General features: G+C 39.2%; 1 protein-coding gene across 1 annotated transcript in view; it reads left to right on the top strand.

Moving 5' to 3' along the window:
- Window positions 1-1,027: 1,027 nt before the first annotated feature.
- NPNT (nephronectin) overlaps window positions 1,028-27,669 on the top strand; it is a gene marked incomplete at its 5' end in the record, with an annotated part of 48,283 nt that continues 21,641 nt past the window's right edge. The window contains 5 exons of the mRNA XM_010283569.1: window positions 1,028-1,128; window positions 9,160-9,210; window positions 17,016-17,108; window positions 24,760-24,879; window positions 25,711-25,830. Of these exons, the coding sequence (XP_010281871.1) occupies window positions 1,028-1,128; window positions 9,160-9,210; window positions 17,016-17,108; window positions 24,760-24,879; window positions 25,711-25,830 (485 nt within the window). The remainder of the gene's footprint in view (window positions 1,129-9,159; window positions 9,211-17,015; window positions 17,109-24,759; window positions 24,880-25,710; window positions 25,831-27,669) is intronic.

Below are 27,669 nucleotides of genomic sequence, written 5' to 3'. Positions count from 1 at the left end.
CCGGGGCCGGAGTCGCTCGGCCCTGTACCCCCGCCCGCGCCTTGATCGACAGCCAAAAGAGGGGCTAAGGTATAAAAAGTTTATTGCTGTGCCAGGGTTGCGTCCTGCGAGAATAAAAAACAAAGCACTTTGCGTGCTGTAAAAATAAGATTAGTGTATTGACGCCGCGAGGCACGTGAAACAACACGGCGAAGATTGCAACTCAAGTTTTAACATGAAGCAAGGTGAAAATGAACGCTTGGAAAGTGTGTGCCCCGTGGGCCGCGCTGAGCCGTGTCAGGTGTAGCGAGCGCAACTTGGCGAACGCTGCACGGATGCTGCGAGGAGCGGACTGCCCAACGCAACAGTTCTGTGCGCGTGTAAATCAGCCAGCGCGATCCCCTCTGCAAGGATTTCTTTTTAGGATTTGGTGAAACGCAGTGTTCACGTTATTTCAGCTTGTCATTAAAAAAACTAACAATTTCTGTCAATACTTTGCAATTGCTTGAGACTCTGATGTCTTTTCCTTGGAACAAGGGAAGACTACAGCTCTCCCTCTGTATTTCGTTTCTGTTTAACAGTTCAGGAAGCTTTTGTTTTGTTTTTTTTCCCCTTTTATGTTTCGCTGAGACAATTTGGCCATACGTTGTGAAATAAACCAATGCTGAGGCTTTATGATGGTGGTTTATTTCGCGTTATAAATTAATTCTGTGTTTCAGACTTCTGAAATTATTCAGTGCCAGCCTGGGAGTGGCAGCAGTGAGCACATTGCAAAGCATGTCTGTTTTTTAAGACTTTACAACGTTACCCTAATTATCTTTTCCCCTCTTTGCCTATAGTCATTTACATTTTTCTGAACTGACCACAGTATGAATTATAGAAATATCATAGACTCAGCTTAGAGCAGTTACCATTTTCAAAAAAAAGGATATATATCTCCATGCAGGAAAAGTTTGTGCTGGTCCTTTTTTTTTTTTTTTTTAAATCTGGAGTAATTTTATCTACTTTCAAAATGTTTCACCAGACTTTTTTGAACTGTCTTGTTCAGGTGGCCCAGACAAATAGTCTCCTCCACAGGACTGTGTCAGTTTGGAAGTAGAATTGACTGCTGCTGGGGCTGGGCCCGATTGTCCTGGGGACAATGCCAACGTGAGTATCATTGCTGCTGGGGCTTCTAGTCACTTTTAGAAGAGGCTTGTACACACCTAGTTGTGTCTTTCACATGTTCACACACATTCTTACAATACAGAGCTTAGGCTTTTGCACGTGTGAGTCTGACTTACTTAGAAGGATGTTGTCAGGTTAAAATTCTGTCTGTAATTAACAGTACTAAAAATGATTGCAATCAAGTAAGGTAAATCTTTAGTTAGGACTATGAGAATTTGGGAATTTCTGTTTGGTTTCCGCTTCATTTCATGTTCTGATCTAACAGCCTGACGTAACGCTATACTGTGTTATGTTATAAGCACTGTAGGGCGAGAATATTTGCATCTAAGAAGGAAACCCAAATTATTGACATTTCACTTAGACAGTCGATAGAAATGTTTCAATTAATATTGAGTACAAACATTCTTTCAGTAACCTCAAACTAAGGGTATAAATCCGCCTGACAGCATCCTTTTAGTGGGTCACATGTGAAGAGAAAGATCTCTGAGATTCTTACATCTAGCTAGAATGTTTGATGTAATTGCAGGATAACTAAGTAGATAAGCCTTCATCATTAACTACATCTTCAAAAAGTATTCTGTGGTGGCAGCTAGCACTGTGTAGAAGTTAAAATCGTTAGGAGTGACACAGAGACCTTGGCTTGTTAAAATTACAGCCTTTGATACTGGGAACACTCACTCACATGTTTTAACTGCATACATGAGTGAGATCCCCTAAGTTTTTGCAGGAGTGAACCTATAAATACTGGTTCTCTCTCTCTTTTTTTTTTTTTTTTTAAATTTAGATTAAGATGTCTGTAAATCAGATCATTTTCTGCCAAGCCATTTTCAAAGTAAAACAGGTATTAAATACTGTTACTTAGTCTGCAGGGCAGTGACTATAGGTGACAAATGTTAGGCAAAAGATAGAAATAGCATTGGCAATGCAAGCGTAGACTCTTGGCAAAGGTTTTGTTCAAATCTGTAAACAGCAAGATTGCCTTCTTCCTTCCCAAGGGCTTTTAAAAGCCCACAATGTTTAATGGGTATATAAGATGACTGGTAAAATAACTATGTAAAATAATTCTGGAAGATAACATCCCTGATATGTTTTTTTGATTCAAAGTTGTCAGGTTGATATCTCTCAGGCCATACCATGAATCATTTTGATTTTTAGGGCTGTAGTTGGTAACAAGTAGCTCTTTCCTGTGGATGAACGTTTATAGAGAAGGAAGGAAAATGTGAAGTAAGTTTTTGAGGCTACTCCAGAGATGATAGAATCTCTGTCCATCTTTCATAAAACAGTATTATTTGAAAATCGTTGAGATTTAAATGTTGGAGGCTACAAAGGCTTAACTGGCAAGATCAATAATTCGCATTGTTTGGGGGGGGAAAAAAAAAAAAGCAACAACAAAACCCAAAATGCTAAAAGGATCTCACTGTGGCCCTTTTCTTAGACAAGTTGTCTCTGGTGTTGTGACTGTAAATTGCAGCTCATGTTTAGGTGGAAGCCAATTTCTGTTACATTTGGCTTTTAATTTCTCCCTATTACCAAGTCTGATTTGGGGTTGCATTTTTACGATCTTGGGAAACGGGAATAGCATAAAGTGATGCTTTGAAAACAAGACAGAAGTAGTAATACACAGAAAGTTTTTTTTATTTTTCACTCTTTGAATTTTGTCAGTAAGGTCATTTGTAGTGCCAACTTTTTCAGATACCATAAATGCTCTTTTTTTAAGGCTAAAGCTAGGTGAATTCTCACCTCCTTCCACTGCATTCTAGTCCATTATTCACAGATTTGTTCTCCATGCACGTTTCTAGGAAGTACGGAGATGGATTTTTATGTGGTCATCTCCAGTAGCTGGGACCAGACTTTCAAAAGAATACAATTTTCACTTAGGTGTGTAAATGCATTTTTTCCCCTTTTTTTTCACACAATGGGTGCTGATAATTTTTTAATTGCTGGTTCAGAAGAGTCTCAGACATTTGGGTGAAGAAGTTACTAAAAACTTAGCAGATCTTTCTAGTTTTTGAATGGGAGACAAACTCTTAGCAAAATAAAGGCAAGAAAATCTGCCTCAGTTGTGGGTGGTGAAAATTCCAGTCATATCACAGAGTGGGAGATTACACTAAATGAAAGTGAATCTTTCTAGTGCTCGCAGCCAAATAGAGTATCTGTAGTCAACTCTCCACCTTGGGAATGTGGCATTTGGTATGGAGGATTAACCTGGCACAGAAGGCAGCATTCCTGGCCTCAAACGAAAACTTGAGTGTTTTACTGTGCAAAGGGATATCACTGAAAGATTTCCAAGAAGCCAAGTACACAATTATTTCTCCTGCTTTTTCTATGGAGAAAGGCAGACCTCTTAGTTGTGTCCCTGAAATGAGTGGCATAAATACATCAGAATTCCTCTACTAGATATACATTTTCTTTTCTGTTTCTAGAATAAACTGTTTTTGCACAATGAAAACAAGTATAGAGTCAGGCTTAAAAATTAGTAGTGAGACCTAATTTACAAATGAGTCCAAAAAAGAAGCTGTAAATACTCAGGCAGCAATGCTGAGCTCTTTATCAGTGAGCTTGAACTGCTTTTCTCAAACTAGTTTGAGCTATCCTCCGTATGCCTGGCAGTGCTGGAACCGGAGTGTAGCAAGAATATAGGCTCCAATACATGACAGGGTTGTCCCAGTTTATGGAGACATCTGAGCCGTGATGAGCCATGGGCAAGCGATCGCTGACATACCTGGATACGTTTTCTGCTATCCAGCTGACCTGCTCCACCAAATGCACCTGGACATACCTTCTGCCCTATGGCTATTGAGAAAAAATTGTGTTAGTTTAAACCAGCTGTCTGATTTAAGGTACTGGTTTGATTGTGACAGAGGTTTAAGCCTGTGTATATCAGCTCTAACAGGGTAGGATTGTGGCACAGCTGACAAGCAGTAACTTACTAAGCCTTGGTAACTTGGTGCTCATGATCTTCCATTATCCATCCGTACAGTTGCAAATAGAAACTGCACTGTGTTAGCTAAACTTGCTTTTGTGAAGTATGGAGTAAATTCCTTCTATGTCCCTTTGACTGACAAAAGAGTGCACGTAGAGCATAATCATGCTTACTGCTGCTTAGTAATGCCATTCAGCATAACTCAGCTGTCTTTTCCACTCTTACAAACATGGAGGAAGAAGTTGACACCAGGCCCCTCCTTTAATTTACACTCTTCCTTCCTTTAAAACATCCTCTGTCTCTTGTTAAATTACACCAGTCAAGACTTGTACGTGTAAGGAAGTGCATGTAGGTCTGATCTGTCTGTAAATGTGCTTCCAAAGCTTGTCAGTGTCAGCTGTAACGTCTCAGCTGGTAGAAATATTCTTTCTTCAGTGATGTGAAATTGCCTTCCCAAATGCTCTTGCCGATTTCAGCAAATGCACTTAGCTCCAGCTCAAAAAAACCCAAGAACTTTGAAACAGGTTAGATTTTTTTTCTTTTTTTTTCTTCCTTGCAGGTTGTGAACATCAAAGTGAGATCCATGTTTAGGCAGCAAGATCCATTTTGAGATTGATACAAATATAGCCATATTTTCAAAGAGGCTGAACAAATGTAACTCAAATAAATTGATTGACATTTCTAAGTCCTTGTAAATAGAAAATCCATCCACACTTATTTAGTGGCCTAATCTAGATTTAGAATGATGGATATATTCCATCACTAACGTAACTGAGTAGCCTTCCTGAGGTTTTGATCTGGTGTGTAAACCCAGTTTGTTGGTTAAACCTGGTGTGTAGAAAGGCTAATTTGGAAGCAGCAGCAATGTTTTTTAAGCAACAGCTCTTGGTTCATGTGAAGTAACCTCATCACTGGTAGAGCTGATCCTTTACACTCATGGACTCAGAGCATAAGTGCTTTAAAGATGTTAAATATCCCAGTTGAAAGTAGTCCAAAAATCCCATGTTGTTGCCCAGCCTGTGGGATTTACTTGCACCTTAATAAGTAGTAGGGGGAGTAATAGCTGTAAGTGGGAATAATCACACAAAAGCCTACTTTTGTGAAAAATGGTGTGTTGATAAAGTACCTGATGAGGTATGTGTAAAAATAGGGGTGTTGTCTTGCATTTTTATGTGTTATTGTTGTGCACACAGCAAAACTATAACCCAGAGCAAAAGTGAGGCTACAAAGAGTTTCTTCTGGATTTCTTCTCTCAGAGTAGGGGGGTTTGACTTCCTGTGACAGAGCATTTTTGGTGAGAGCAGGTATCAACAGTACATTTTTAATTCATAACTCCTTTTGCATTGTAAGGCAGCTGCATCTGTGGTACTGAGTGTGTTGTCCTAACCCAGAACCCATTAAATGGGTTTTAAAGTATATAGGTAAAACCAAGTTGGGGCGTGCACCACTGTACACATCTTGCACAAACGCACTTTTTTGTGTGCCAGCAGAAAAAAATTGCCTTAGGAAGTTATTCAGCTTTTTTTTTTTTTTTTAATGTGTTATTAAGCATTAATTTTCATGCTTTGAAATACTTGGGGGAAGAGAATTTTCAGCAGTGGTAGGGCTGGAGCTCAGTTCTTTGAGCTGGATGAGCAATAGAAAACAGTCGTGTCCATTCCTGTATTCTAGCTATGGTTGTCCAGGAGACCTGCTGAAGCCTGTCATCTCATCCCCCTAATAAGATGTCTGTGACAGTATTCTGCAGGGATGGCTGTCTTCCTGAGTGTTTCTCAAGGAAAGAATAATCTGGGCCTTGTGGTCCAAGTGTCTCTGCTAGTTCAGAGGTAGGCCAGGCTGCAGGAAAGTCCTTGGAACCACTGATGACTGATCCTTGATGATAATCTGGCGTACAGAATCAACTGTGAATATAACCTCACATACTGAGCTCTGGAACCTGTTTAGCCTATCAGAAAACTAAAATGTTGGATAAGAGATGTACTTGTTTCATGCAGGGGCTTATATGAGAAGTAGTGTGATGCTTTTTATTCCTCAGTATGAAAGTGGAAGTTCTTCCCTTCAGTTTCCAACAGGCCGCGCTAGGGGTTATTTGAAAAATAGTAGTCCTTCGTGGACGTTTTTGCCACTAATCCATCTTGGTTCCCTGAAAGTTGTTCTTAGAACTAATGGTCTACTTGCCTTGCTTTTAGCTGACTTACAAATGTCTCTGTAGTTCTTTCAAAAACTATAAAATGGTTTCCACGTGCGTGTGCCTTTCATGAACAACATACACCTGCTTTGTACTTGGCTGCATGTCTGTTTGTAATTGATTTGTATGCTAGTTATATGTAGTCAAGGTACACTAAAGATGTAGGCTGCCTTTTGCTTCAACATTTCAGCTGCAGTTTAACAGCCAAGAACTGTAGAAAGAGATACTACTTCAACATAGATTTAAAAGGTTAAGCAAGATTTTTTTTTTAAGAAAAGCAATATAAACCAGCTTGAATTCTCGTTCTGGATTACAGTTTGGACAACTCCTTTGCTAGAGGCGATGGCAAAATTTATTCCTTTTGCCGTGTTCACATAAGTACAAAATAGAAGGTTGTATCTGCAGCTTCTAGAAATGGCTGCAGATTTACTGTCAGATCCTCTGTTGGCATGAGTCTGCATGACTTTTGGAGTCAGCAGAGGATACTCTGAGATTTTTGTCTGGTGGACAGAAAGTTTGACCAACAGAAGGTGCTTAACAGGAATAAAATCCCACTGAACATTGATTTTACAAGTAGTGACGTTATTTGATTACTTCAGTCATTTCCATGTTGAATTCTCGTTAAACAATAACACAGTCTCTAAGGTCTGTCTTGAGAAGGGGTTGTGAAGATGTGTGCTGTTTCAGAGCATCCATCTGTTGTAACTCCATCTGGTTATCTCCATGCGCTGAAGTTTGAGTGTTCTACATAGGGACCAAGACCAGAATAGGTCAGCAAAGTAGTTTCCCACCACCTTACACTAAAACCATGACAATTGGCTTAAAAGCCTAGGGAACAGGTCAATCAAGAAGGAATACAATAAAATAGCCCATTAGTGAAAGTATAAGACAAGCCATCAGTTTACACCTCCCCTTAGCGTTGCATCATTACAAAATGTTGACTGAAGGATGTCAGGTTAGCATTTAGATTTAGTCACACCTAGTAGAAAGCACAGTATTTCAGGAGGACCTGCGAGAGAGAGAGGGGAACTTGTACAAGCTGATATAGCAGATGCAGGCATACCAAATGCTTTGCTGGGAACTGTGCATGCTGCTGCCTTCTTAACAACAAGTTGTGAAGAAACTCATGCTGTCTGTGCTGCTGCTCCTGTCCTGATGAGCTTAAAGACTGTGTGTCTGTTTAAGACTGTGCAGTCTATTTGCGGAGATGCAAGGTGGTGGTAGCGGGGTGGGGGAAGAGGTGGCTGTGCTCTCATTGATGCCTAGAAGGAGATTTGTATAACCAACGGTCATGTTGATGGGAGTTTACCCATGTAAATATCTTATACATCAATGGGAGAAAAGGCCACAAGCTGCTTAGGACTTCTGTTTCTTGCACATAACAATGTGGAAACGGCAATTCTGTATAGTCCAAGATGCACAAAAATAAAACTGTGATTTTGTCAATAACGAGCCATGAAAATACTGGCTTCCAGGAGGCTGACACCTCCTTAAAGTCAAAAAGGGTTTTGTTACTGAATTTATGGTTGCAAGAATACAATCTACATTAATGCATTGTTTTGGCAATGTTTAGTTAATATCGCTATGCTGCATGTCTGCTTCTTAAAAAATGACCAGTATTTTTGTGCATCCCTGGTTCTTTTCAAAGAAAAGACATTTTATACAGAATTGCAATACTGCTTTAATACTGCTATGCAAGAAAAAATGAGGTTTTGCTATTTTTATTCAGGTTTTTTTCAGCTTAAAAGCTTTATGCTTTTAAAGCAGTTATGATTTTACTACATTAAAGATACAGTATCCTTTTCTGCTTCCCCACTGCATCCCTCCTGCACTTCATACATAGGATAATAGTTTTGCAGTACAGTTTTTCCCAAGGAAATCTCAACAGTAACATGATTTGTATATCCATACAACTGTAGTATATTCCTATTTGGAGCTTCTCTCAAAGCCCAGCAACAACTTGGGGAGCCTCCCTCCACTGTAGCAAATGCTAAGGGAGTTTCTGGTTAAAACTAATTTAAATCAATATAAGTTGCAATCATAGCAAAAACCCTTAAGTGTTGGTCACATACTGCTTAAAACAGAAAGAGCTGCTGTTGCTTAAGTCCCAGTCTTTTCTAATAATCTTTAGCCTAATAAGCTGTGCTGCTAACATTAATTTTATTGGCAAATAAATTGATTTAAAATAAGGCCGAAACATAAATCTGTGTTTCCATCTTATTTAACTTTTGTAGCGTATCTAGTTTCATATGGTAGTAAGAGCTGAAAAGGTCTCTAAGCATTAGTTTTAATTTAGATGACATGCAAAATTTAAACATTATAAAAATGACCATTAAATTTATATGCCAGCATGTTTATTGGTTGCAGATGTTCAGATACTTATAAATGGGTGCAATTTTAATTACTCTCAAATAAGCATCCACATGCTAACCCTTTATGTTTGCTCTGTGGAGATGTGGCATTAGAAATATATACCTATATTTTTATTTATAAACCTGTATTTAAATGAAAGGATACTGTCTCTTTAAGAAAAGCATTTGTGTTCTGTTGATGGAAACTAAACATGGAGCTAAACCATGAAACTTGAGAATTTTTACAACTATGTACCATATGAAACATGACAAAGTGTAGCTCCGTAGTTGATTGAATAAGAATAGCATCTCGTCATTATATTTAATTACTCTTATGTATCAGAATGTGTTTGTTAAATCTCATAATGAAAGTAAGGTATTTCCATTTTAAAATGTGTACCAGAATTTTTTTTATTTCAGAAAAGCTCTGAATGTTGAATGTGTGTAAGTCTCCAGGAATGTAACAAGTTGATAAAAACCCCAGCCAAGTCCATCCTCCTTACAGGAAAAAAAAAAGCTGGAATTTCTTTTTTTGGATATTTGTTTTGCAGCCTTCTACGTCTTAAGGCAGAGAATAGCCAGCCTAAGGTGCCAGCCCAAAGGTTAGCTGAACATATTTCTTGAAATAATTTTGGCAAGGTTATGACTGGAGTTAGGGCCTCCAAGTCATAAGTTTACATGAAAACTGTAACACGTGACAAGAAGATGTAGATGTTCTTTTATTTTTTTTCCTTTTTTTAAACACTTTATTTGGGGAAGATGCAGGGGGAGGAGGGGGTGGAAATTAACAGGGCTGTTTTATCCCAGTCATCTATCCGGTGAGATAATTCTGTTCTAAACTATTGCACTTTTCCCTTTTCACTCTTTTCCTTTTTATTTCACTCTGAAGCCCCAGGCAGTATTTTGTCCTTCCTACAAATTGTTTATACTCCCAGCATCATATTTACAAGCTGTCAGACTTAAGAGGCCTAATTTGCTTTTGCAGTATTGAATTGTGCGCGGTGGGAGGTTAGCTTGGGATGGCTGAAGCACTTTTTGCCCCCCGTTGCCTGCTCTGCACCTCCACTGCAAGTTGTCGTTCCCACAACGGGGAAGCTTTACAGCCCCTGCTCTACAGCAGTGTACAACCCGGCACCTTACAGCAAAATGAAGTCGACACCAGCTTACATTGGTACCCAGGGCTGCAGTCTGCTGCTGCTTAGGAATTGCTGTGTCGACTTTACTTTTCCCTGTGGTGGCAGTCAGCTGTTCATCTGTCCCTGAAAGTCAGCTTTGTTACCGTCGTAGGGAAATTACTCTGCTGAAGCCAGTGGGTGTTACATCCTATTAAACAAAATAGCAATAGGGCCCAATTTGTTTTCTGCCACCACACGCAGAGACAGTCGTGCTAGCCTGCTTCTACCTGCTGGAGTTCAGTAGGCACACAGAAAGATTCAGGTAACAAACAGGCATTTGAGATGATAGAGCACCATTCTTGAGGCAGTTATCATGAGCCACTTCAAATGCAAACATGAAAAGATTGAAAAAGCATGAAGTATTTCTTGCTTTTCTAATCTTGCACTGTGTTAGATCAAATTTTCACTGATTTTTAAAAAGTACTTAAGTGCATTAGGTTAACTTTCACTGACTTCATTAAATCCTGTTGATTTCAATGTTACCATTGCTTAAGTTATGCATACTTTTAAGTGCTGTTTTGAATAGCAAGGCATTCATGAACCAGGATTTGTCTATGCAGTTTAGAAACACATTTGGCAGCAGTTATAGCCAAGCAAAGAATTCACTGCAGTGAATAGCCCACACTGGTTGCAGTTTGTCATGTCAATGCGCTGTTAACAGAATCATGTGTGCAAACTGAGTGACTGATTTACCCAGGCAAATGTAGTAGTTGTGCATGAAAAATTAGGAGCCGCTTACTTAATGGAACTGTATGTTTTAGATGGAAGCTTAAGCATGCATTTTGACATTTGTTATCATGAATGTTACAAATAAGTGCAAGTAATTTGTAAAAAAACTATTCAGGCATTAGATACTACCATCTTATCTGATGATATTATCAGTCTCTCGTTACAGAAGTTGGTCAAAGACATTTATTATCTTTCAAAAAATAGAGTAAGGAATGTTTTGTATGTGAAATTACCTTAAAGTTAATACCCAGTTGCCCTAATCAGGCTTACTAAGCTCTGCAGAGATATATGTTGTAACTGCTAGTACATTTATTTGGGAAGCAAAGTTTTTTCAGAAGTACTTCTGTGATGTGAGTTATGGGTATGACATGTTTTTACCACCTGGTAACTACTACCACTGGCAACTGTGTGGTAGGTTAAGCTTTATGCATTCTCCTGCATTTGTATGTAGTTGAATAAAAAAGAAATATCTAACTCTGAAAGAGCTGCAGTGATTTATCTTACAAATTAGCTCATACCTTTAGGATCCTAGATCCAAATTACTGTGAATAAGGCAGATTTGTTTTCCTGAGTGTGTGTTTATGCAATTGCATAATTTGCAAATAATTGCCAAAAGCAAATAGAAAGAGATAAGATGTGACCTGAAGGTGGCTCTGAGGAAGAGAAGTATAGAATTTGAGGCTGTGGTCTGTTAGCACCACAGGAAAAAGGGAGCCGGTTTCAGGAAGCATAGAGGAAGGCGTGTTTCACCAACATGCGAGTCTTGTTATAAAGTTGGCACTGGGGGAACAGAAGTCATGATCTTAAGATTGGAAGTCTGTTCTGCATTCAGCAGTGTAAGAAGATCCAGTAAAGGTTTGTGAAGCTGAATAATACGTAATCATCTCTGGACTGATGCGCAAATTACTTTCTATGTTTGGGCAAACTGAATTTTAAGGAGCTAGGATTTAGAGTCAGAGTAAATAAGGGGCTATATGTTACTTGGGAAGAGAGGGCAGAAGCAAAGCCGTTCAGGCAGGTGGTCAGCATAGATTGTTTCAGATGCAGGTATTCTTATGCATATTTTTAGACTTCAGAAAGCTGAAAATAGAAGTTCAAGGACAGGTTGGACATCTGCAGTCTGGCATTTTGAGGCAGATTTGAGTGGAGGGATGCAGAAAGAGCAATTAAAGGCTTTGAGGGCAGCTTCTGTCAATGAAACCCTCTTGTGGGCATCACATAAGAAAGAAAATGCAAGGAATAAGAAATAACTATTAAGGAACAGAAAATAAGAGCCAAAGCAGAGAAAAAGAATGTAAGAATTGCACACAGAATTATGCTCAAGGCTGTTTTGATGAAAGAAGTAGCTAGGAGCGTTGGAAAACCAAAGAGTTAAATTGGTAGAGAAACTCCACTAAGAAAGCTCAGGGATTTCCATTGTTGGCCACAAATGAAGAGCAGGAGTTAGGCAGGTAGGAACCAGGCATTGCAGCTGTCTGGATAGGATTCCAACAAACAGCATTTGGTAATCAAGAAAAGAAACCATTAATGTTAAAATTCTAGATGAGAAGGAATAGAGGGGAGAGCATGTGGTATGTCACCCATGCCCTCAAAAGCTGGGAAGCTTAGCGCAGAGGAACGGACAAAACCTGAGGAGGACTTCCAGAGCAGTTCTGAGGGAACTGTGTGCAGGGAGAAAATAAGGATGAAATTTAAAACCCCCAATATTATAGACCCATATCGAATTGATTGAATGTGGTTTTCATTTATTTTATTTATGCAACAATTAAAAAAATAATAATTCAGGATGATTGAGTCATGCTCAGACACCACCAGCAGCTAGTAGTGGCTGGGAAGATTGAAGGCTTCTGGCTTTTACACAAGCATAACACATGCTAACAGCATGTGCATTTTACCAGAAATTCTTTCTCCCTCTCTCCTACACTTGGGAAAAAAAACCCCTAAACCCAAAACTACTCATTCACGTTTCAGTTCCTTGTGTTATTTTTACAGGAAGTTTAATTTGTCCTGAAGTTTAAGTGTGACTTAAAATGTGGTATTTATCATCTTATTTTGGAGGAAAAGGTAGTTCTTGCCAACCTTTAAAATCGGTACTGTGTTAGATTTGTGGCCAAATAAAAGGCTTTAGGATACCTCCTTGACTCCGTTGAATTCGGTGGGAACTGAGGCAGAGCAAGTCTTCACATGTGGCCCAAAAAAAGAATTTAAAATGATCAAACTGAAATGAATAATCATGAGACCAGAGTTTATTTGCTGGTATCTTATGAATGAACTGGGCAACAAAATGAAATGGAAAGTTTAGTTGTAGTTTATTCTATGGCCTAGCTAAATAAGCAGCAGCTGACTAAAGATGAAAATAGCTGTGCTTAGGATTTCTTTCTATATCTCAGTCCACATTACTACCTGAGGGGAGTGCCAGCTTAAATGCTTTCAGAGAAGGATCCTTGTGTTGATACTGATTCAACAATAAATTAGCAATCTTGTTTGTAGTGGCACTTGTCTATACAAGTGTACTTTAAATTTTTGTTTAAAACAATTACTGTTACAAAGACTAGAAAGTTCCTTCTTGCCTAGTAGGGAAGTGAGGTTATGTAGCGCAGTGAAGTCCATGGACATGGCTTATTTCAGTCATTGTAAATGTGAGTTGATCAGAGGGAAATGATATTGGTGGTTGTGGTCAGTTGTGGGGGAATTTTTTAATTGTCAAGATGCAAAGAATATTAGTTGGGAGACTTTTTTCCCCACTACTTATGAGTCTAATTGTGTTAAAAAAACGGATAAACTCCATGTGTTTGTGCGTTAGCAGAGCAACTGAAATATTCTATTCAATTCTGAATTTTGCAAGAAAATAAGTAGAGTGGGAAATTCAAAGAAAAAACCCAGTCGCATCAGCATATGTTGTGTCTGCCTAGACTCATACCAAACAGCTGAAATAGTTGCCTGCTATTAAAAGAAATGCTGAAAGTCAGGGCAAAGCTTATTTTTATACCTGGATCTCATTGCTGACCGCGTTCAAACGGAACCTTTGGGGAGCCAGCGAGCGCATCCCTGCCGCCGGGCAGGGCCAGCTCCTCCTTTGGAGAAGGGGCTGTTTGCAGGCTGCAGATGGCGGGGCCCGAGCCAGCCCACCTCCCCGGGCCTGGGGGCTCTGGCAGAGGTCGGTGGGAAGGGCGCGGGGACGTCGCCGGTGGAACCCCGGCCAGGTGTGCGGACCTGGCTGAACGCCGTCTGCTTAAGCACCGTGCAAAGCCCCGTTCAGGCTAAAGGGGGCATGCACAGGTTGCTTGAGGGTGAGGGTGGCTCGGCCCCTGGTAGGAAATGCTGTGGGATGCTGTCTGTGGTGCGGGCTGAGCTACAGATGCTGCTAAGCTTACTGCCAAGCGCTTTTCTCTTGCCTGTAGGAATTCTGCTGCTGTAACATTGTATTGAATTTCAGCAGCTGTGTGTAAATAAGATAATGCTTACATAGCCAAAGTGCACAGAAGGTACTCTAGTAAGCGTTTGGCAACAAACGTAGGTTTCCAAATATCTGTTTAGTGTGCAAAAAAAAGCATTTTATGATGACTTGGACTTTATGGATAGTGGTTTGCTAATCATTAGGAGACTTTCCTTGTGGTAGCAGAGATTCTTGAGCTGTGGACTGCTGAGGGGCTGAGGTCTCCTTTAACTGAAATTGCTAAAAGCAGAAAAGAGAGAGATCCGTCATGTGATTTAAGTGCATTTCTTAATTATATCTTGAGACTAGGAGGTAGACTAGATCAGGAGTTACCACCTGTATGTCATACAAGACGTTAAATACTGCATAGTATGGAGCTAAGTTTGTTGAGATGTATTGGACTAGATGATCTCTTGAAGATCCCATAGATCCAATTGCTTGATTTAGTACCATGGCCTAATGTTACATGTTTCCTATCTGTAGACAGCTGTATATTATTTGTTTTAAATAATAATACATAATTTTTGTTCCAGTATGATACGTGACCTACTGTTAACTGAGAGAATTAAGCAAAACGTCTGCTTCCTAATAGAAATGTATTTGACCTTCTGAATTAGAGGAACACTTTAATTTCTAAATTAAATTAAAATCTCATTTATTTCATTACTGAATTTTACAAGGCTTTTCATCTTCAAGTATGAGATCTTTTTCCCCTCTATTTGAGCTGCTGCTAATTTACAATCTGTGCAGCTGAGGGAGGGACCAAAACTTTAAAGTAGTCAGCTAAATTAAAGTTGCCACAGGTTCAGCTACTGAACTGTAACGCTTCGACCAAGCTGATCCTGTGGTGCTTTGTGCTTTTTTGAAGAGTAATTATTACCTAACTGTATCCCACTCCACAATATGGATTTTGTCTAAAGTGCAGTTGAAATTTCATGGAAGCTTTCAAAAACATATTTATAGTCATTTCTGCTTCTTGACTGTAGTTTAGATCACATCTTTTTCTTTTTCCCCAGTGACTTCAAAGTCATGAAGTTGGTCTTCATAGTCTTCATTTTGCCACCATCACCTTTAATCAAACTCAGGCCTATGATGTCAGGAAGATAAGAGTCTCAGTGTCTAAATGAGCTCTTACACAAAGAAGATCTTTTTTTCTGTTTATGACCACAGTGATTAAAAAGCAGCAATTGTTTCCAAGTACAATATTCTAGAAGTTTTTCATGATATGAGTTGCTCTTCAGTCAACTCTGTCCATTGCCCAAGGGCATACTTTTTGAAACATATCTTTCAGTAGTCTAAGCAGCCTCTTTTCCTAATGCTTTAATTGAGAGGTGTTGCTCGATCTGAATCCCATTTCTTGGTTTCTGGACAGTGTTTATTGGGGGGAAAAAAGAAGATCCTGCATTAACTAGAAGCATCTCTCTGTTGCATCTTAAGATATTCCCTAAGACGGTTTTCAGAAAGAGACTGCACCATCACGTTAGGAAGGTCGCCAAAAGCAGTGCTGTAGATTTAAAACAAGGTTTTATGTTCTCAGGGGATATCTCTGGCCATACATATATATAATGTTTAAATGAAAAAATGCCCTCCTAATAAAGGGCACATGCAGTCCTAAAACTCAAGCAAACTCCTTCCACACTAACAGTTGCTTTTGTGGATGCATTTGTGGGAATTGCTGATTCTGGATGGTTTGAATCTTACAGAAAAGGTTTTAGAACATCAGAGATGTATTTGCATAGTTCTTCCACAACCAAAACTAATCTCTTGTGTCTGTTTTAATTCAACCCTGTTGCACAGCTTGGCTAGAATGCGAGCTACATTTTTGAATGCCTTCTGACAGATTTCTGTTAAATTACATCCTTAATACATCCAGTTTTATGATACAGCCTGTTGTCAGATTAATTAATATTACAGCTGGATCTAGTTACTTTGCAAATTCCAAACGATACTGGTAGTTCAGAAAATTAACTTAAAGCCAGGGTAAATTGTAAATCCTGATTACAGGGTATCCGGGTTATGCCACCCTCTGATTTCTGTCTAATTTATGTCCATCTTGCTTAAATAGTAAGCTCACCAGAATTTTGCATCTGCATTTTGTTCAAAAATCTGCTTCAAATTCAAAATTTGCTTCAAAAGCAATGCTTGTTTTGTTATTGCTGTTTTAAAAGTTTGGTTTATGAATTTTATTTGTGTTACATTGAGAGAGGTACCAAACACCAGCTTCCTAACTATTATTACTTGGAGTTCTGTATTTATGCTCCATTTGGGGAATTAGAAATTACCTGGTAAATTTAACTCTGGAAGCAGAATAGACCATGACTTCGCATTCGAAGACAGTGTCTGTACAGCAGGTTGGGCAATAAATGCTTGAAATGTTCTGGGTAGAAGTGACTGGGATGTGTGCAGTGATAAAGCAGCATATTACAGTCAGTGTTGCTTTTGCTTTTACCCAGTTCTTTTTTCCTCCAAAAGAAAAAAAAAAAAAAAAAGTAACCCCCAGGCCAGGATCCACACACCTGAAAGGGGGAGATTCAGGCCAAACATTGCTTAATAAGGGGATGAAGAGTGTTGCCTTACAGTCATAGAGGAAAACGGTGACTGCTGGCATCTGTGCTGCTGCCCATCAGGGACTGAACTCTGGCTTTGTTTGTGTGTCACCTATGATATCGGTGTACGCATTTTCTATATAGCTGGAGCGTATTCCAGTTTTACAAAATTTAATGGCATGAATCATAGTACATACACACATAGAGAGAGTAAGTGAAGGCACAGTGCCTGCTTGCTGATTTGGTATTAAAAGGGTTTATAATATCCCAGAGACAGCACAATGTAGTGTTGTACAAAAATAGACTACTAACAAGTATCTCCCTCTTCCCACATGTATTGGGGTGGTGGTTATTTTTGAAAGCACACCTGATGTTTGAACAGTGGTATTTGAGGCATATAATGATGCTGAAGGGAGGAACATAAACTGTACTATTTGTTAGGTCCTTGCCATTTGTTTCAAAGTAACGCGCTGTCAGCCGTGACTGGAGTGGAAAAATAACCAGTATTCCTCTATTTGCAGCTATATGCCAACCAGGATGCAAACATGGTGAATGTGTTGGGCCAAACAAGTGTAAATGCCACCCAGGATACACTGGAAAAACCTGCAACCAAGGTAAGAAAGTGAAGTCCAAGAAAGATAATTTCTTCTTGAAATCACAGAAGTATTGTTGATCCCTCTCCCCCCAAATGCTGTGTGTGTCGCCTGCGTTTATAGGGCAATGAATGCATATACCAGGTCTGTTACCACTGTAGCTGTTCTGATACTGGGACTGACATTTGTAGAGAGAATGCTGGGATAACACAGGGGAAAACTTGCTTTCATTCTTATGAAATCAACGAGATTAATGTAAAGTATGTATTTACATGCTGTCGTGAATCTGAATCAAATTATTTCAATCTGTGGTCAGGATTGTTATTTCATAAATAAAGTCACAATTTTCAGGTTTGGATAGTGAAATAATATGTGTTTAATTTTAAAAAAAATCATTCCTGCATTCTTGTTTTTGTATTTCTAATCCTGGACTAGCTAGGTAGTAATAAACTGCAGTGTGTACTTAAGAGTTAGAAACAGGAGGTGTTCTCGTACTGAATTATCAATATAGTTTAATGGTGTGTTTTTTTTCCAAAAATGATCTCCAAAACATGTAATTGTATAAAGATTATAGAGTATAAAACAGAATTGTAATACATGATTTATGAGATTTTGATGCCTAAGACATGTTCCCATACAAAGATACTTCAATAAGACTGTTCTCTTTTCCAGTTGTCTCAGCTTACAGAAAAAGTTTGTTTGTTTTCTGAGAGTGCTGAGGAAGTATGGTAGAAAAGTGTGATGTTTAGAGCTATGTTGTTGTTCAAAAATGTACACTGATGTTTGCTAACCTTCTGTTGACATGTTGATTTTAGAGTGAATTATTTTCTTTAAAAATAGGTACATATTTATTTTCAGATTTACTAATCCTTTCCAAACTGGAAATGAATGTTGTATTTTTCAGTTTTGTTTTAAGTTTCATTTATTCTGTCATCTCTGAAATTATCCTGTCTCCTTTTCTCTTTACTCTGGGCTGACATTTTAAAGGCTCAGTTGTTATGATTTTGTTGTTCTACACCTGTTTTGATCAGTCTGGAACTTTTTTAGAAAACAGTGTGATGAACTAACACTTGTTATATGTATATGTAACAGTTTTTATATGTACTAATAAATGTAATAATATAAAAAAATGCTGCGCAAATTGCTGGAGTCTGCACTGTTGAACTAAACTGTTCAATTTCCACTCTCTATGCTAAGGAAGGAAAAAAATGTCGTGATAAATCATTAAAGGAAGCCTTTTAAGCAGTGTTGATCAAATATTCTTGCATGGTGTTGGTGGCAAGGTTACCATGGCGAATGTGCGTGAGGTTTCCGAGATGCTTGCTGACTGTGGTGTCCCAAATGTACACCTGTTCAGGTGTCCACAGCCTATATCTATCCTATTCTATGGTGAGAGCCTTGAGCTGTTCCGGGCGTCAGGGTATACCCTCTTGCCAAGTGCCGATTCCGTGTTTGGATGAGACCTGAAAAGTGCATAGTGAATGCAGAGACTGCTTTTTCTGGGAGGAAATGTAAATTGCACCAGATAAGTGTGACCCATGTTGTTATATGTTAATATAGCACCTGTCCTGTTCAGTCTGTGGGCCCTCTTTCTCATTTCTGTTCTAGAATAATAATTAGTAATAACAGAAAGTGATGGTGTTGGCAGAACAAATAGTGGAGTTCTGCTGCAGAGATGGAAGTCTTTCTAGGATGTGTGGATGGTGCTGGGCTGTAAAGTATGCTCTGGTTCTTGGTGAAAGGCATTCTTTGAGTACAAGCACTGATAAACAGGCTTTACATTTCATCTGTTCATGGATCAAGCCGTATTCCAGAGACTGAACCAAGCGATGAACCCAGCCTCACAGCAGGACTGTTGAACCCTGACTACGTGGTGATGCCTGGATGCTTGTCATCTGCATCTGAAGTGGCAATCTAGACCTTGCTTTAGATCACTCCGAAGTTGGGATTAGCTGATACTTCTTTTATTATGCTGCTACCATCAGCAATTAAATTGCAGTGACTGCACTAGAGCTAACCATGTTCTCTCCCCGCAGCATTCAAATCTCCTGAGCAGCTTTAGTGTTTCCCTTCTAGCTTTTTGATCCCAGGTTTACAGCTGTAACCAGTTAAGAAAAAAGCTGAGCAACTTGAAAGAAAATACCCTGTGCTAGGTCTCTTACAGTGATAATAACGGAACTAATACATCTTTCAAACTGTGTTCATCAGAAAATTGATACCTGCTCTTCAATAATATCTATGTTCACAGGAAAATATGAATAGGTGAAAGCTTGTGAGTTTTGCTAGCAATCTAAAGCATATGCAGGTTAACTTTGTGTGGCTGGGAAAGGTTGTCTTTATGCAAAGAATGTAAGGCCTCCTTTCTGTAACTTACTACCCTCTTGCCCTGTTCAGTCCAGGAACGTGATGCAAAGTTTGCTACTTTCTCCTTTTGTAATACAATTCTTGTCAGCACTTGAGAGAGAGAGAGAGAGAGATTTATATATTTTTTTAAAATTATGAAGTAATGCGTATTACAAAAATCTGGTAATTTAATTTTTATTATGCCTTCTTCCCATCCTGTGAAGATGAGCAGCTATATGCAAGTCCACGTGGTCCGAGCAGTGAAGCATTTCTGTTCCACCCCCTGGATGATCATACAAGAAATATAGCATCAAGGGGTGAGACAGTCCTGTGTTTCAGGTGGTGTGCTCCTTCTACCTGCACGGCTTGAAACAGTAATATAATTCTTGCAAAGCGGTTGGAGCCCAAGAGACTGATGGCTGTGATGCAAAAGCGGAACCTGCAGTGTCATTAGCATGCAGAGCAAATAACTGATTGTATTTCCTTGATGTTGTGTGCCTGTATTCTGAAAAGGCTTGACTCTTCCACCATAACTCACGGTTGTAGCTTGCTTTTGTTTCTTTCCTCTGCTCTTCTTTCAGGGCCTGCACTTTTTATTTGTTTCTGAGTTCCTTTGTAAAGTGAGAGCAATGAACAGTGTTTGTCAGGTTAGATAAAGACAAAACTGTGGTTTACATGAAGCTGGAAGTTGAAGAAAATGAGGGTTGTTAGCTTCTGCATTTGGCAGCTGTTGATTAATCAAAGTGATGTGAACAAAACACTCTTAGGGCAATACCAATCTCACAAGTTGGACATAGTAGTGTGATGATAGTTGCTGGAAATGAAATCTATGAATGAAATGAAATGATCTACTGTTTATGGTATGGTGATAACAATTTAATTTTTTGCTTGGTTTCTGGTCCCCGGTTTTCTATTTTCAAAGTCTGAATAAATTTCATATTGAATATTTGACCTCTGTGTTGCCTGATCCAAGTTAGCTAATAGGCAGAAAAAGGCAGAAAAGGTCCAAGTGCTTCAGTCTTCTGCAGAAGCTAATTAAAGAAAATAGCAGAGTGTATTGCATCTTCCTAGGAATAAGTGCCCCATTGTTAAGTGTGTGCTGAAGTCAGACATTATCTAAGATCATGTGTGGTGCCACAGTAGTCCAAGAAGGCATATCTGCATTTGCCAGCATAGCACTCTTGTCCTTCCTTTGCATTCAGATTTTCATTTCATTTCTTTAAAAATAAAATACCTGTGCTCAGCAGCCTGCACTTACGTTACAGACCTGCTTTCCATAGTGCCCAAAACTGTCAGTCCACTTTTATGTACAGTACTGTCTCATGTTATTTTGAAATTAAGAATGCTAGTTTTGCCTTGACTGTAAAATTGTAGGCAACATGAGAATTTAAGTGGCTGAACAATAAAATTCTCAAATGTGTGGACATTCCTGCAAAGCAATTTGGGGGAATTCCTACAAAGAGAAAGGGATTTATTAAACTTTTCAGTAGCATTGGGCTTTATATTTTAAATTCCAGCGTAAGATTATAAGTGACTAAAAGAAATGATGATATTTTATTAAAAAGAAAAATGATGTAAAGATGTTATTTTTATTACCTTTTGTGTTCATACATTTTAGCTTTCAATTTTTTTTAGAGGAAACTTCTGCTGCTTTCTTATTTCCTCTTTTGAGGCATAGACATTTATACTGAGGTGTCTCTATAGATGCTGCTTGAAATACACAATCGATAAGTAACCAGCATTTGTTCAAGTGGTATGTTGCTACAGCTGATTTTTTGACTGCTAACATAAGCCTGAACCTGTTCTTGAAAAAGCAGACCTTACTTAAGGAACAAGAAACACACAACTAGGTGGAGTGTATCAATAGTAGGAGTGTTTCAGCGCTCCCCCAGTCCACGTGCAGTACAGCCAGACACTGCTTAGGGAAGCACGCTGTTACAGATTATGGGTGCACGGAGGCGGATCAAGAGGGCTGTCAGCGTATTCATACAGGCCTTTATGTAGAACCAGTAGGACCTGCCGGTAATCATACAGTGTGCCTCCTAGGAAACTGAGCGGTGCTCGTCCTGCAGTTTCTGAGGATGTGCCCGTCTGCGCTGCTGAAAAGAAGAAAACTTGCTTTTTGGGGAAAATAAGATGGCCTGAGCAGTGTGTTCTAACACACCTAAGCTATTCGAAGGCTGGTTTCTCTCTTAAGCAGCCACAGCACTGCCAGTAGTTGTTTTCCTAAACAGCAGCATTCATTCTGACTCCATAAGGTTAAAACATCTTTCTCACAATAGCTAATTCAAAGGCAAAAGTGAAGACCCATGACACATGAGGTTTAGGTTTAAGTGGAGTTGTGCTAACAGCTTATTTCTGCTGCCTTGTGACCTTAGCTTTCTGTTACATCATCCAAGGTTAAAAGATTTGAACTTTTTCAAGGCATGGGCATTTTAATTTCAGCAATTTTTTTAAGATGTGAGTCAAAAGCTGATGTTGACAGCCTTTGTTCACAGGCAGAAACAGAATGAAGACAACAGAAATAATTCAGTCAAAACCCCACAAAGAAAAAGTGTGTGATGTGGTATCCTAATACAGTTGATTGCACCTTCTTTTTAAGATCAGGTTATTCTCAGAGTATGTTACTAATAGCTGTCTATTTGTCAATACCAGAACTTTCATTTCTGTGCTAAGAATATTTTGTACCAAATGGTGGCGTAGTATTCAGAGTCCTATAGAAGGACCAATTATCTCAGGCTCATAATGTAATCTATACTTTATGCAAGACGGTAAAGTGAGAATAGTCATAAATTCCTAGCGTTTTCAACTTGGATCTGTGGTTGTAGCTCTGGAAATAAATGCCAGACAGTTCTTAAGGGTGAAGTCTTCAAGAGCATCTGAATTTAGGAGTTGAAGTGCAGTGGGATGTAAGCACTGGAAATTAACACAGGCACAGTTAAAATTCTGCCCTTTCATCTTAATATCAGCATTACCTTTTCTCATTCTGTCCCTACTTCTAGTTCAGTATTTTATACTTAGCTCTGTTAACGCATTTATTTTGTAAAGTGATGCTTTTTGTACAGAAGAGGAAGAACACAGCTATTTTAGACTTACAGAACTTTTCTTTCTCTTACTTCAAAATGATTGTCCCTAAATCTCAGAATAGTCAATAGTGTGAGCTCTGTGGGAATACTCCTACAAACTGAAGTCAAATAATAGAGTTTTTGAATTTAACAATGACTTTTTTAACAGACCTGTTGCATATGTAATAGATATGTTAATGCAGCTATAATGTCTGTCAGGAGCTGCCTGATTGTAGTAAGTTTTACAGAAGAAAGAAAAAAGCAGCTTTTTTTGCTGCCCAGAGAAGTTTACCTCCCAAAATACAAGCTTTCACGTGTTTATTATTAAGCATTTTTATGTAAAGTTTTTTTTTTACACAAAGATTTTCACAATGAAAACTTGCCCTTCCCCTCTAGCATAATAATCTGCTGCCTTTCCCTTTGACACGTACTCTATCAGTAGTCACGAAGATCCCACTTTCGCAGTAGAAAATGTACATTTCTAGAGCTGTTTCTCTCAAACCCAGCAGGTACGTTCTTGTGATTGTGGCAGTGGTGCCTGCTGGGAGAAGTATGTTCTCCTAGCAACTCCAGAAATGGAGTCTGTTTTCAGACTCCCAGAGTGAGAGTTGAAAAGGGATGCTCTTTCTTGCAATCCATGATCTGCAGGAAGACTGTAGAGATGGTCATCATTCCTTGTTTGTCAGGCACAGGTCCAGCCCTTATATTTGGGCAACTTCTCCTCACTGAAGTCCTGCCTGCACTCACCTGGTCTTCCTTGCCACTCTAGGAGCAAACTTTTCTCTTCAGGCTTCCTAGAAACATCTTGTTCAGACTTCTGCAGGAAGAAAGGGAAAATTATGTCCTTTACCACTACTTTCTCACAGCAGAGGGGAGCAGGAAATATTCTTATCCCCAAACCTGCTGCTCTTCCCGAGGCCTTGGAAAATGAAGTAAAAAAGGTCATATCCATCAGTTAGGGGAAGGGCAAATACCACTCAGCATGATGCTCGCTCTTCCTTGACCCCATGAAGATGAAAGCAAAGCAGGTCAGAAGACAACAGTTTTAATGATACACATAAATGCTGTTAAGAATTATTGACTTCATTCTAACCAGAGGTATATTTGTTTTTCTTTTTTACTGTCTTAACTCTAAGCCTTCGCATCTAGTCAAGCAACATAGAAAGCATGCGTCCCCTTCTCAGCTGGCGTTTTATAAAGTGTCTGCTGTGTTCATGTGTCTAGCACATGGTAGGAGCTCCAAGGCTTACCTTTCTGCTACATGAATTAGGGAGTGACTTTTGATGGGAATGTGCTTAATAACGGAGATGTCTCTTTGAAAAGTTCCTGGAAATAACAGTGACTCTCTTACTGTAACAGATCTCCAGAGAGCATTGTGCAGTAATAGAGGTGAAGGTTGGTAACTCAGTTGTTTAAGTACTTGCTGGCTGGATGTGTGAGTAGTTTTATTATTTTCACCTTTATTGTCATCTTTACTCATGAGCACACAAATAATTAAGTAACAAATTATTCAGGTTTACCCAGATAAAACCAACACGTATTCGTGGAATAAAATTCTGAAGGAAATGCTCACTCAATCTTTATTTCTTGTTAGAAGCCTTGTCTACTAATACGAAAATTGTAGGCTGAGTATTTTCAGTTTAAGTCATGCATTCTGTATTAAATTGTAAATCTGAAACAGTAGCCTTCAGGGTTAGTCCTTGACAAATATCACTGATGGCAGATAATCCTTTTTTGGTATTTTCTAGATGGTAAGGAATACATTTTCTCTGTGATATTGTTTAAAGTAAGTTAGCATCAGCTTTCCTGCCTTCCTTTGCAACTAATTTTGAAGCAAGATCGTGAATCACTGAATCGCTATCAGAGTGACTGATGGTGATTGCAGCACTGATACTTGCTTTCTCACTCCTCCTCCTCCAGGGTTCTGGCTGGTCCTGGACATGGTGTCAATATGAATAGTGGCAAGATGTGGGCAGTCTGAGCTTGTGTATTCCCTAATGAAACTTCTGTTGGCGCTTAATCTGATGCTAATACTGTCACTTCTGAAAGGATATCTGTGAAACAGAAGAAGATACGCCACTTGGCAGGAGGGGTGAACAGCTTTATGCAGGATGTTCTGGACACTCGCTGTCAGCTGGACTGCATATAAAAAGCTGATTGCCATATTTTTCCTGCTTTCTTCAGGGACTTGAACTAGTAGTTTTTTCACACACGCTTTGTATGTTTTCTTTTCCCACCCCCTTCCCTTGTACCCTTCATTTCAGATCTAAATGAGTGTGGACTAAAGCCACGGCCGTGCAAACACCGGTGTATGAATACCTATGGCAGCTACAAGTGCTACTGTCTGAATGGCTACATGCTTATGCCAGATGGAACGTGCTCGAGTACGGCAAGGCTTGTTGCTTGCTTTTTTCAAGCTCCTCAAGATCCCTGCATGGGATTCCCTGGGAAACTTTTATGAAATGAAGATGAGTCCCAAAGTAAAAGATTAATCTTACTCAAAATTAGGCAGTTGCACAAGATGAGCGGCTTTTTTTCTAATGAAATTAGGCTGAACAAAACAAGAGCAAATATTTTGATTTTATTAGTTTTATTACAAGTTTCCCCAGAAGCCTTCTTCAGTGCTGTAAATCACTGTTAATTGGCCTTCAAGGACAAGTGCTTGCAGTTTTCATTGCAGTAAGACACCTGCAGTTCTGCTGTATTATGTCCTTATGAATGTAAAATCATTAAAGCTGCAGATGTTGGTTGTTTGACTGGTATAATGTACTGTCACCTCTCTGGAGATCAGGTTCCTACCTGCTCCCATAAAAGTGGATATTTTGAGTGTTAAGACAGAGAGAAGGGGAGAGAAATTACCTTTAATTACAGATACTCCTATTTTAAAATGGCAGTACTGTCCAGGAGGGTTTATAGTACATACTGGGCTTTATATTCCTCATGGGGGCTGCATTCCATGATGCAACTTGCTACTAATTGTGTTGTTTTTCTTTTTTTTTTTTTTTTTTTTTTCTTAGAGATATAATTTGTGGAAAGAAAAAATTTACCGCATAAGCATTTGCTCTTTAAAGCCTGAATGGATACCTGTCAAATTCAACAAGCATTTTTCCACTTCTATCATAATTATATGACATCTTAATTCTCCAAAGTTTTTAGTCATTTTCTGGTACTGATCGGAGTCCTTTATCTAAGTATGTTCAATCACTTTTCCCTAGATGCCCTTTCTTGCTCGATGGCAAACTGTCAGTATGGCTGTGATGTACTGAAAGGGGAAGTACGCTGCCGCTGTCCTTCTCCGGGACTGCAGCTAGGGCCCGATGGCAGGACTTGCGTAGGTAGGTGATCATATGTAGATTTAATTTTCTGTCTCCAAAATGTTTTTATCCTTACACTGAACGCAGTTCAAGAGAGTTTATCGGATGTATTTAGACGGCTTTATACATACAGCTTAAAGACGTTACTAATGAGAATTGGGATAGGCATGTTGCTCAGGTGCTTTCAAGTGGTGTGTGTTGGAAATCACCAATGTTTTCTTCCAGTCCTGCAAGTTTTATTGACTGCTTAAAACTCACAAGGGCTGCTTGGCATCCAAGCCCTGAGCCTTTACCACTCCTGTTAGTGGGTCATTTTAAACTATCGCTAACAGAGACTTGAAAATACCTGCCTGCATAAAAAAAGGAACGGGGAGGTCCCTCATACCTAGCAATGAAGTGCCTAGGCTTGGGGGGTAGCGGGATAATTTCTGCAAATCATTGAGATTATACTGGGACAAGGTGAAGGTCTGTGCATGCTCCCAATATTAATGGGATTGAAGCTGCTGTCTGTCTTCCATACTGTGAAAACTCCGGGTTAAAATAAACTCGGGAATTCAGACTGTATAAAAGTGAAATGTTTTGCTCCCACATTTGTGACTGTGGAAAAGGTGCTTATGGTTAATCAGACTGTATTGTGCCACACTCTACTAAGGTCTAAAGAACAGTGTGACGTGTGATTTCATTAGTCATTAACTATATATCCTGAATGGATATGATGCTCTAGTGATTTTATTATTTATATCCTATGCAGTGCTACAGTTCCATAACCAGTAACAACACTTGCACTGAAAGAAGGTAAGAGAATGTGGATGCCCTAATTATCCATTTGGGCATCATGGCTGTCCACAGGGGAGGTGGTTCTCCAAGTGGCTGACCTATGCTGACCAAGAATTTGTTGGCAGAGGAAGGGACAGATTATAGATCTTCTGATGTGAGGAGCAGGCTCAGCTCTAAGTCAGAGGCTTTCTGAAGTGCACAATTGGCATGTCTGTGTATGCAAAAGAATGGGTGGAACAGGAGAAAAAAAAGCCACCATTGTAATTTGCTGAAGGGATTGAATTGTGGTTAATCACGCTGTGGACGTTATGGCAGACAGAGACCTTTGGAAGAGACTTGTGCCATGCTGTAGTGAGATGAGTGATTTTAAGTATAAATTCAAGGAAATTATACCAAGTACAAAAATACTTGCAAATCTCTCTTAGTGTGCATTTTTATATTCAGGCAAACTTCATTCTTTGAAATAAACAAAGTGCACTTTTAATGCACTTTTAAAGAGTAGCACTCAAACCAGTTTTATGAAGCTCTTTCAGTTCTTCAGTGTAGTTTTCAAAAAAAACACTTTTTTTCCCAGAAAGGTGAAGAACTGTGTACCCACATTTCAGTTGTGTGCATCATTCAGATTGATCTCATAACCTATTTTTAAAGTTTCCCACAAAAATTTCTGAACAGTCTTGTACAATTCAGGGAAAATAGTCACAGCAAGAGATGTCTGTCCTTCATGGGTCATAACATGATCTACTCCTCTTTTTTGGTAAAAAGTGATTGGAACCTGCACTCTTTTTGTGTTATTTCTTTACCAAGTTTGAGTTGTACTAAAACCAGTTAAATACCTCCAAGAATTGAAGCTATTTGGAGCTAAGAGTCTGCCTTTTCCTCACATGTGTACAAGCCCATCACTGCTGCGGAGGTTGTCAGCTCTGGGGAGGGTCTGGGTATTGCTGCAGTACAAATAGAAACGCAGATGATGGTAAAAAAAATTGAAGTGTGCATTGGCTGCAGCTCATGAAATCCTAGTTTGAGGAGAGTTTGAAAGACAGCTGGGAATGTAATGCTTATTTTTAGCACAGGTGGAAATTCCTC

Source organism: Phaethon lepturus, unplaced genomic scaffold (assembly GCF_000687285.1).
Source record: "Phaethon lepturus isolate BGI_N335 unplaced genomic scaffold, ASM68728v1 scaffold1193, whole genome shotgun sequence".
NCBI classification, from domain to species: Eukaryota; Metazoa; Chordata; class Aves; order Phaethontiformes; family Phaethontidae; genus Phaethon; species Phaethon lepturus.
Note: the sequence above shows the minus strand (reverse complement) of the source record. Positions and strands in the feature narration are given on the sequence as shown.